This window comes from Globicephala melas, chromosome X (assembly GCF_963455315.2).
Source record: "Globicephala melas chromosome X, mGloMel1.2, whole genome shotgun sequence".
NCBI classification, from domain to species: Eukaryota; Metazoa; Chordata; class Mammalia; order Artiodactyla; family Delphinidae; genus Globicephala; species Globicephala melas.
The window spans coordinates 16,804,339-16,815,989 of NC_083335.1; the positions used below are offsets into that span (position 1 = coordinate 16,804,339).

General features: G+C 45.6%; 2 protein-coding genes across 2 annotated transcripts in view; one reads left to right on the top strand and one right to left on the bottom strand.

The window, feature by feature from the left end:
* Positions 1–1,152, top strand: part of LOC115846351 (N-alpha-acetyltransferase 10) — a 123,151-nt gene extending 121,999 nt beyond the window's left edge. The window contains exon 10 of the mRNA XM_060292145.1: positions 530–1,152. The gene's annotated coding sequence lies outside the window, so the exon portion shown is untranslated. The remainder of the gene's footprint in view (positions 1–529) is intronic.
* Positions 1,153–9,922: 8,770 nt separating this feature from the next.
* GPR101 (G protein-coupled receptor 101) lies at positions 9,923–11,434 on the bottom strand. The gene has a single exon (XM_030844959.1). It carries the CDS (start codon positions 11,432–11,434, stop codon positions 9,923–9,925), a length of 1,512 nt encoding a protein of 503 aa, XP_030700819.1.
* Between the last annotated feature and the right edge of the window lie 217 nt (positions 11,435–11,651).

Genomic DNA, 11,651 nt, shown 5'->3' on the forward strand with positions numbered 1-11,651 from the left:
TTGATCCTTTTTGAAATAGAGAACTTAAGTTACTCATTTTTATTACTTTGCTTTGGTTAGAGACCTGCAGTGTTCAGTCAAATGGCTTCTCACCCTTTTCCAGGTGACTGCCTCCAGCCCCGCTGCTCATCCTCTTTGCTCAGCAAGAGAGCCTGGTGATTTTTATTTGATAAAGTTCGAGTCTTGAGATTTAGAGAATGAGTGCCCCACTTCAAAATGGACATGCTTTGCGGGTTTTTTTTTTTTTTTTTTTTTTTTTTGCGGTATGCGGACCTCTCACTGTTGTGGCCTCTCCCGTTGCGGAGCACAGGCTCCGGACGCGCAGGCTCAGCGGCCACGGCTCACAGGCCCAGCCGCTCCGCGGCACGTGGGATCGTCCCAGACCGGGGCATGAACCCGTGTCCCCTGCATCAGCAGACGGACTCTCAACTACTGCGCCACCAGGGAAGCCCCGCTTTGCGTTTTTGAGAAAGCTAATTTGATGTTCTATAATGTCTGGTTAACAAAGATATTTTTCATTTTGTTTCAGGGACACTTGGATTTTTTTCCTGCTTCTCTTTTATTACTAAAATCTACAGTGTGGTGAAAGTGGATTAAAGAATGTCCCCAGAGGCTTCCAGGCACATCACCCTTGCTTTTGAATATATATCTGTAGCTATATGAACATCTATAGAGATATATATGTATGCTTCCAATTGCATGTTTTTAATATCTATCAATTTAAAAACCTCATTGTCCGGCCTCAGTTTGTATGACACAAAATACGATTGTATGGACAAAAAAAAAACAGGTTGGAAGGTAGGTTCATTCTAAGTAATATTTTCCTGAAACAATACCATAAAAGGGTTTGATTTAAAGCAATTAGAACAAAGGAAGCACATTTCCTTAAAAAATTAAAGTTGAGTAGACTGGATTTTTGGATGAAAAGTTTTTTCCTTTTTTTCTTCTTTATCTGCTTAGAGCATCAGAACAACTGTCAAATAACTCTTAGGTAAAATGTGAAATTTTCCAATTTAAGTTGATTGTACAAACTATTTTACACCTTTGTATCTGGGTGATCACTTAAAAATATGCATTGGTTTAGCATATAGAATTTATGGAATACCAGATACTGCTGTCTTATTCCTCAATTAAATCAGCACATTTCTGGTTGTTGGTTGTCTTTTTTTGTTTGCTGCCTTTGGAGGCTGAGAATGTGCAAGTGTGACTTAGTTGTGTGTAGATACAAAATCTTTGGAGTCAATTTTCTTGGATTTCTTTGCTTCTACTCAACAATAATCTGGAGTTACAACTTCCCAAATTATGGGAATTTGTATTGCAAGCATTCTTTGAGCTTGCAGTTTGGGGGGAGCAGTCATGAAAATCATACATTGTTCTGTGATAAATTTTATTGATAAATATTGGTCTTATTGAGGTAAACGTTTGAAAACTATCTACACATACCCTTCAATTCATGAACGTTCTCAAAGCCGCCGTCAAGCTGAGGAATGCGTGTTGGTGGGTGCAGGGAGCAAAGAGGTGGTGTTGCCCTTGAAGGGGAGTCCGGAATGAGGAGAGACAGGGTCAGGGGGCTGCATTCTGAGAGAGTGGGAGACGGAGTAAGAGCTGACTAGTTGCCTCAGGGAAGAAGAAACTAGTTCAGTAACCAGTAGTAGGCCTTCCTCTGCATCGGAAGGAGCAGGGTTGTGATGGGGCCTGGAGCAGACTGGAAGGGGTGGGGGGGGAGGGAGGGGCTACAGAAAGTCAAAGGTGTCTCTTGACAGTGGCATTTTCAGATCCTCTCAACCCTCTTTTTTTTTTTTTAAATGTTGATCTGCTCTAGGGATCAGCCCTTGGTTCTTTAAAAGAAGATGTTGGGGGTAGGAGTTTATTCATTTATTTATTTATTTTTGCTGTGTTGGGTCTTCGTTTCTGTGCGAGGGCTTTCTCTAGTTGTGGCGAGCGGGGGCCACTCTTCATCGCGGTGCGTGGGCCTCTCACTGTCGCGGCCTCTCCCGTTGCGGAGCACAGGCTCCAGACGCGCAGGCTCAGTAGTTGTGGCTCACGGGCCTAGTTGCTCCGCGGCATGTGGGATCTTCCTGGACCGGGGCTCGAACCCGTGTCCCCTGCATTGGCAGGCGGATTCTCAACCACTGTGCCACCAGGGAAGCCCCCTCTCAACCCTCTTGCATTCAGTCTCGGAATCGAAGGCCGAGCCCTAAACCCTGCCTGAGAGGAGGAACTTCTCTGAGGCGACAGATACCTTGGAACCTGGCCCCTTCTCTAAATACTGTGCACTAAGCAGTGTTCCAGCTTCGGGGGACTCTGCTCCCACCAGGTTTGCTGCCCGATAGTTTGATTGGAGCTCACGAGCTCACTTGCTTGCACTGGTGGTAGTAGTTTTCTAGATGGTAAATGTATTTCTGCAGCACGAGAAGGTCATCGCCTGGACGTTGTTCATAAACCAAGGTTAAAGGCGACCACGGGCGGGTCTCATGGCAGCCATCTTTGAACATCTCGAAATAACAGCGCGTAAGTCAGTATTTAGATTTTGGAGTGAAAATTGGAGAAGAGCACTTTCCTTTGATTGAAACAGGGATGAATAGCTCCCTGAGCCTGCGAGCGAGTGTGGAAGCAGGAGGGCGCAGCTCCTTGTACCACTGCTGATGAGATTATGGGAAGAAGGGCTACTAGTAGGTCAAGCACATCGACTTGAGAGAAACTAGTGGGCTCTTAAGCTTTAGGCATATTTGCTTATCTCATCTGTGCCCGGTGTTTTCATATGTCATGGTTGGTGTTAGAGGCTGCGCCAGTTTCTTAAACTGGGGCTTGAGAGAACATGCTCCTGCCTCTTGTTGTGTAAACCCTGGTGAGTCGGGACTCAGAGTGTATGTGTGTGTGGGGGGGTGGGTGACAACGGTGTTGGTGTGGCTGAATTGTGCCGAGGGAGGTGTCCTGGTCATGAGTAGCAAGACGGAAGGGCCAGGAGCCCGGTGGGGGTGAGCCAGGTGCTGGGCAGTACTGCTTCCTAAAATAAAGCCTGTTCAGCCCAACCCCCCAAACCTCATGGCCTTGAGACTAAGGCTGGCATTTGGGAGCCCCGCAAACCGCCTGGCCCCATTTTTCCACTCTGCCCACCCATCCCCACTTTGTTGTTTTTTTTTAAATGTTATTTTGTATGAGAGCATAGTTGATTAACAATGTTGTGTTAGTTTCAGGAGTACAGCAAAGTGAATCAGTTATACATATACATGTATCCATTCTTTTTCAGATTCTTTTCCCGTATAGGTTATTACAGAATATTGAGTAGAGTCCCCTGTGCTCTACCGTAGGTTCCCATTAGTTATCTATTTTATACATAGTAGTGCGTATTAATCCCAAACTCCTAATTTATCCCTCCTCCCACCTTTCCCCTTTGGTAACCATAAGTTTGTTTTCCAAGCCTGACCACCCTCACTTTGGAATCCTTTTTATTCACAGAGGACGCAGCAGATTCCCCTCTTCCAGCAAGCCCCTCAAGATGACTCCCCCCTCCCACTGCATATTCCTTGTATTGGAATAGTGCGATGTGAAGCATTGGAGCCCGTCTGTTTCATTCTGCTGCGTACTACAATTAGTTTCCCCCGTTTCCTCTGTTCCAGCAAAAGAGAAGGGATAGAGAACTAGTTATGTGTCTCCCTCTCTTATGTGTTTTCCATGGAGCTTGGCATAATAACCAGATACACGCATTAAAATTAGACTTTATTCAGCATATTTAAGAAGAATATACCAAGGACAGATTAACAGCACCTATTTAAGAAACACAAACATTACTTAATAATATTTAGTTAAACCACAAATATCAATCTCTCTGTATTCCCCAAGCAGGAGTCCGTTATTCCTGTCCAGCAAGAACATGTACTGTAACCATTTTAGAAAGGATCCAATTAAAGCCAACCAATATATGAAACCTTGTCCTTGGGCAGAGTCTCTGAGACTACTGACCCGTGTAACAGTAATGATGTGTGAATTTGACTGGGGTGTGAAGGGGTTTCTCTTCTTGCTGGGGGGAGGAGGATTAAGTCCACCCCTTTTGTGCACCTGAAGGTAAGTTGTGCCAGTGGGAACTTGGCCCCAGGATTGTCGTTTGGCAATCCTTTGAAAAGGCACTTTTAAATTACAAATACTTTTTGATAAGGAAAAGGAAAAATTCAAATTCAAAATTTAAAATACTAAAGAAAACTGTTTATTGACTGAATGCATTTTCCTCCTGCTTTCAGTCTCAAAAACAGCACATAAAATTTGGTATTAAAGGCAGTTTTAGAAATTATTCAATATATATAGCTTTCAGCTTTAATATTTTTATTCTTAAAATATAATAAACTCATCTCATAGTTCTCTTTTCTTGTCTGATGCAAATGCCATTGCTATACGATTGTAATTCTCAAACATCTTAGCTGTGACCCCCGGAGGAGTCCCACTACTTCTTTATGTATTTACCCATCTATGCTCTCTTATCTCTCAGGCAACCGATCAAAGAAAAAAAAAAAACTAAACAGAGCAGCCTTTTTCTGGTTTTTGGTACTGCTCTGGGAGGGCAGGGATGGTGGCAATATAGATCTGCTCGATGCAAACCCTGCCAGTTCACAGTCGGGCACTGGTTGGATCTTGAGACTACATCATTCTTTCCATCCTGCTAACAGGACTCCAATAGCCTGTCCTGGGGCCTTTGCTCTTTAAGGATGAAAGGATTGTCTTTTTTGATTCTGCATTCTATACAATGAATGGAAAACAGGCGTACCAGTGCCAAGCATGTTGTGGAGAACTGCCAGCGAGGACTTTGGCCAAGACGATTAAGTCACAGTAATGACCAACTGTACCAGAATAAGTTCTCACCTGTCGTATATTATACCAGGGATTTAAGGAATGAAAGGCACCACTTCCTGCCACCCCACCTTGGAGCCTCTTATACATCCTGCAGTATACACTTTAAAAAGAAAACTTTACACACAAATATACTATGTTCTACTTCAGAAACTGACCAAGGTGTGGGTCACAAATAGAATTCTGCATGCATTTTATTAACTAACTTTACATGTACGTACTACCCAATTTTGAGGGTGACACTATCTACGGACACATAAATCTAATATCTAGCACCTTATCTCCAAGAACACATATTTTATATACAGTAATAGCTTACATTTAGAAGAATTACTACAGAAAGGAATACACCACTGAAACAGACAAAAATACCGAATTTTTAACATTAAAGTTGTAGCACAGATGAAGGGAGGGGGGAATCCACTCAACTTTGAAGCACCAAACTAAAACCAATCTTGTTTTTGCCTGTATTTTAGAACAAGAGATATCCAGTAACGAATCCTTGGCCATAGCAAACCTCTTGTGAGTGTACAAGTTACTGTGTTTTCCCCTTGGTGTGTATACTTTGAGATATGCAAGCTTTGAGAGGCAGTGATGGGAACATTTGACACCCATTGGTGACCTTCATTTACCTTGAGGATTCTTATTCTACTTACCAAAGGGCAGTGAACTTTAGCTATGGATTTTAGCCCCCTAGTTCTTCCTTCAGCCAGTCTTGCTGCTTTTAGCAGAGGACTGCTGTAAGCAAGCTGGGCCTTTGCCGTAGAGGAAGAGACTGTAAGTAACTGGAAAGAATTTATGACAAGAGCCTCTCTTCTTTTTGACTTTTAGGCTATGATCTGTTCTTTGTGGTTCACTGCTTCTGTCTCCTCATGCCTAAGCTTGGAGGGGCTTTGAGGGGGCCAGGAGCACCTGTCTGGCCCACAGAAAATGAGAGAGACACAGATAAGGACTGAGAGGGTTAAAAGCCATGACAGACCAGATTTTCTCTTATCATCTTGGTAACTGGCTCACGGCCAACTGTTCCTTTAATCTTTTGTCTGCTCTAGGGGGAAAAGACATTTTGCTTAGAGAAGCCTCTCCTGACAGCCCGAGGGTTTGTCTTAAAGAGGAATACAATAAAAAAGACATTATGAGGGGAAAACACTTCTTTTGATTTTTTTCCTCAAAATATGGGGGAAGGCAGTTATGAGAAAAAAATACAGTCCACTAGTTGAAATTGGTACTCTCTGTTTTTATCCCAACAACCTCTGTGGGTTTTATCTTGGAGCATTCAAATTACCAGATGATGGCATAATTTTTCTCTTCCAAATGGTGTATTTCAGACATTTTAAAGAGCATTTTGGCAAAGTCTAAGAAAGAAAGCCAGTTTAATCTTGTATATTACTCTTCAGGTAGTATGAAAAAAATCTTTTGAAGTAACTTTACCTAGCTTAATTGGTTAATTACATAGAAAATAAGGCAATATCAGGCACCTTACAATTTTATAGGTACATTTTTTTAGTGTTTTTCTTTTTTTTGCTGAAATAATTGGACAGTATCTACAGGGTTGAATGTGCTCCCAAAGATGTGTTGTAGTGTGTGTTTTTTGGTATGAGGTGCCTACCTCCTCCTATTATAAAATGGCACTTTTCCTTACCTGTTGAATTTGAAGTAGGTATCCCCTCATCTCTAAATTGGATTGGAGTTGGGGAGGAGACAGAAAAATACCTTTAATCCTATTGCTCACTTCGGTCCTTCCCTGCTGCCACGGGCCCCTGGGTCCCTGTGAACCTGTCAGCTCTGGGTGGGCAGGGATGAACAGGGGTGAGTGAGCACACAGAGCTTCAAGCATGGGATGTTCCTGAAGGGCCAGCACAGCGGGGCAGGGGGAGTGAGGCAGGTGAAGGCAGTGGGCATGATGGTGGGAGGTAGGCGGGGGGTGGGGTGGGGGGTGGGGCGGAAGTGTAGAGGACTTCCGGGCAGCTGGTATTTGTGGTGCCGTAAGAAGATGGGCCCTCACAGTCACCGAAGCCAGGGGCTTGCTCCTTATTACTGCCTCCCCAAGCTCGCTGAAATTGGTGTGTGAGTCAAAGCACCTGCGACTCCCTGGCAAACTGGAGGCTCTATTATTCTTAACTAAGGAAATCATTAAATTGGAAACCACATCATTTCAAAGTCTGGTTCGTCTGGCTCCTGGACTTTAATGGGATTTTTACTGCGCATATGAAGTGGCCTTGGCAAAAGAATACCTCCTTTAAAAACATTTAGGGAAAAAAAAAAACATTTAGGGAAAGCTATTGCACATGAGGATCTGTGAGGCTAATGATGACTTTCGTGTGTGCTTTCAGATTTCCAAATGACAAAACAGTGTGTGCAGTAAAACCTCATTAAGTTGATAGTGTTGTATTCAAAACAGCATAAAACCTGAGGCAGTTGCTATCTCCAAGCTAACTAGAGGCCCTATTGTTCATTAAGAAGGACATGTCAGCAAAGCGGAATGCTCTGAATTCAAAGGTCCTCTTTTCCAGTTCCCTATTTTCAAAAGGTTTTCACCTTTGAAAAAGCCAATTTGTTATGAGAATGAACGATGACTAAAATAGGGCAAAGAGGAACTTGCAAAAGGAAATCGGTGAGCCTTGGTGCCCTGGAGGACGTCGTGTGTGCCATTACACGAACTTACCACACTCGGACAGGTTCTGCTTCCACTTTGATTTGGGATTTTGGCAAACAATTTTCTGATACACTTTGAAGGGGCTGAGCTTTAAAAATAAAACAAGAAGTTCAGTTTCAACAAAATATTTGGAGACACTTACGTCTGAAATCCTGTTTCCTACCCAGGTAAGCATTTCTACTCAGAGGACAGGCTATAGCAACCTCGAACTCCTTTGACCATGAAAGATCTTCAAGGCAATACCCCTCCCCGCATAGAAGGACTGGTCACACGGGCCATTTCTTCACCCAGATATCCTTTGAGGACAGGTCGATACAAGAGTTTGGCAATAAACTGGTATCATAAATTTATGACTATTAATTCACTTTATATGCTTTGGTAGAAAAATAAATGATTTGCAAAGGTAACCTTCAGCCCCCATGTCTTGTCTGAACCACAAGTTCCAAATTAACGGGGTTGAAATCAATAGGATTTTCGTGGATATAGCGAACTGATGGGTCAGCTCAATGTTATTTGGGTCTACCCTGCTCCTTTCCTAACTTCTGAACATGGCAATGCCAAATTCCCATGCAGACTTATTCACAGCCCCAATACACTGCCGTTTACCTCTCCCCCTTGAGATGCTCATGTTGGAATCTGTCAGGAGGAAGAGATAAAATATAAGTGAGCTTGGCTTTTAAATGAACGAAATTTGAGTTCTAATACAGACATGGTCATCCCAGAAGAATGAGACTAAACTCTGAATATGGCCATCTTTGTATACAACCACCGGATTAACCGTTTTTTTCAATCAAATACTCCTTCCTCTCCCTCCACCCATATTAACATTGGATTTCTGCTCGAACACATGACTGACCATAGAGTTGCTTTAATTTGATCTTCAGGTGGATCAAAAATACCGTTTTGACCATTTTTTGGTTCCGTGTCATTTGGCGATATCGATATGGTCTGTGCCCTCAGAAATAAACAAGTATATTCCCACCCAAAGTGATTTCGGGATTTGAAAACTCTTCCTCTGTATTGACCCTAGGGATAATTTAGATATTGTAAAGATTTTCCCAAAGTGATATATTTCAACAGCAATAATTAGGATAAGTCTGACCTGAACGCTTTGATTTACGATTGTCTGGAATAGGTCAGATGCTTGCCAGGTATTGAGAAACCATTCTGTCATTTCTGACTATACTTCTCTCCCACATCTGCGGAGAGCTTAAAGGCTTTAGAGAGAGCCACAGGTGGAAAAGATGCATGGGTGTGCCTGGAGGAAGGAAAACGTTTATCCTGCCTTACTTTCACCCCATGAGGAGATCATATGTCTTGTCTATGATCTCATGGACACAAAAAAGAGATTTCTAGTGGGCACATCACTCTTGATTGGCAGCGTGAGTTTTGTAGGACTCTGGCCACGCCTAGTTGAATTTCTTTTTTTTTTTTTCCTGGAAATACTGCTTTCCCCGGAAATACTGTTTCCAAATAGACCAAAAAGGCCTATTTGGAAAAGCAAACACACAAGTGACTGGCAGAGGAGATCTGGAGGATTCTTATGAGCATCTCAATTTGATCACAAAAGGGAAAATTGGAAACTGGTGGCATGATTTCTGTCCCACTATTATTCAAATAGGAGACAGAAAATAGTGTCACATGACAATTTTCCACTCGCATGAGACAATTTTGGTCTCAGCCCATCCATGCACAAACCCAGGATTTTATAGAAAAAAGTCAACTGTTTAACCCCACGGATGTGTGTGATTTCTCTATCTTCTCCCTTGGACTTAGCTTTCCATTTCAAACATGCCCTATTATCCTCTTCCACTTTTCAGGATCCCTTTAGAGGATCTAGAAACCTTCTTGGTTTTTAACTACACAGTGCCCTTAGATTCCGTAGTAGCCTTTGCACCAGATTCTGGGGGCCCTTCAGTCTAGAATTTGTCTCATATGTTGATCAGTCAGTCAGGTCATGCTTCCTGGGCTCCATGAATGACTTGTTCCATTGCTTTTCTTTCCCTTGAACATGGGCTGTAGCCCTTGCCCATGAACTCAGAAGTCCTTAAGTTCACCAGTATCATCTTCCTTTTCCCCCAGAGCAAAAGTTGACACATGGTAGCTCTGGGGAGACAGACAGAATACCAGGCACGGGTCCAAAATGGATAGCCCTTGTTGCTTTAAGAAATTTAGAGCCTAATAACTTTTTTGGGGGGGGAATTTCAGTCAGAATCCTCAAGTCCATTCTTTCAGGGGCACATTTTTAAGGGAAGACCCCAGTTCCTACCTCTTCCATATATTTATCTACCTTGCTGCGAGAGGGTGTGTGCAGAACCTTTGCCTGGAATGGTATGGGTTGGCATTAATGCGATTGTGGACGGTCCATTTAAGAGAAAGCTGCTCGTGTGTTCTGTGGACAGTTCCAGGTTTACCTTAGAACCAACTTCAAGGCGAAGTGGCAGAATCATGAGAAGGGATGATCTTGCCTTCAGTTCCACCCTCGGTGCCGGCTTCGGTTCCGGGCAGGTCTGGGTGGCTGTCTTCTTTGGGGGGCTTCTCCTTGCAGAAGAACTTCTTCAGCATATCCTGGATCTCCTTCTTGATGGTCTTGTGCATGTAGCCATAGATGTAGGGGTGGATGCAGCACTGCAGGAAGAAAAGCCAGATAATTATGGTGATCACCCACTGGGGTACCTTGGTTTGGACATCCACCCACACGGCCAGAACCGCTAGAAAGCAGTAGGGCCCCAGGGACAGCACGTAGGAGAAGATGATGAGGAAGATCACTTTAGCAGCTTTGCACTGGTAGCACCTGGGCAGAGGGGGGTCGCTGGTGCTGTTTCGATGACTGACTGGGAGACTCTCTGTGATGTTCACCGCCTCAATGTCATCCTCGCTGAAATGGATGTCATCCTCACCAAACTCCATGTCATCTTCACCCAAGTCAATGTTGCACTGGGTGACCTCTAGGCGGCCCTTGTCTGCCTTCTTGCTGCTCTGAATTTTGGTGCTGCCTTCGCCGGCCACCAAGCTGCTTTCTCTGACCTCCTCGCTGCCCTTGGCCTCCACGCTCCCCTCACCGGTCTCCACGCTCCCTTCTTTGGCCTTCCTGCTGCCATCCTTGGCTTCCACACTGCCCTCCTTGGCCTTGACCTCACCTTCATCCTGGCAGTGGAACTCGCTCTCACCCTGGAACTCAACCTTTTTGTCTCCCTCTTCGTCCTCATTCTCCACGTGGTCCTTGGCTCGCACCTCCAAGCTGTGGCTCTTGACGTTGTAGAGCAGAGCGTGCTGCCGGCGGGCTGCACCGAACACCACAGAGTAGCAGGCAATCATGACGATCAGCGGGATGATGACGAAGGACACGACGCTGAGAATGGTGTAGCTGGGGCTGGCCCCCCAGATCATGGAGCAGAGGGCATTGCGCTCATCAAAGGCAGCCTGGCCCCAGCCATAGAGTGGGGGTGTGCTCTGCAGGATGGCCACGATCCAGGTGCCGTAGAGGAGCATGTAACCCCGGCGCGGGGTCATCTTGGCCGGGTAGGAGAGAGGGTGGATGATGGACAGGTAGCGATCCACCGACACCACGACGATGGTGTTGACGCTGGCAAAGGCGAACAGGTGAGTGAGGCTAACCAGGGCGGTACAGAAGTGGCTGTTGAGGGGCCAGAAAAAGGGCACGGAGGTGGCCACCACCCAGGGGGCCACGAGTGAAATCTGCAGCAGGTCAGTGACGAGGAGGTTAAAGATGAAGCGGTTGGTCACCTGCAGCAGCTGCGGCTTGCGCTGCAGCACAAGCGCCAGCACTATGTTGCCCACGAAGGAGGCGGTGAGGAAGATGAGCAGGACGCTCGAGCGGATGATGCCGTGCGCCAGGCTGATGGGCATTTTGGAGAGGGGCACGCACGTGTGGCTGCTGTTGTTTTCGCGCGTGCTGTTGGTGCAGGTGGACGCCATGGCGGCGGCGGGGGCGGGCGGGAGGCAGGTGCAGGCGCGGAGCGGGCACCGGCGGGCGGCGAAGGGGCGCACGGACCACACTCACCGCCTAGGCTGGGGACGAAAGAAACACGCGGGGCTGGGTTAGTCCCCCTGCCGGGGAGGAAGAGGGGCGCTTCCGCGCCGGGCAGCGGCGCTGCAGGACCCCGGCCCCGGGGCCCTCGCGCGGCTCCAGTCC

What these genes read in the sequence shown, in the direction of transcription:
- GPR101 (XM_030844959.1), bottom strand. Translation starts at nt 11,434, where the DNA reads ATGGCGTCCACCTGCACCAACAGCACGCGCGAAAACAACAGCAGCCAC.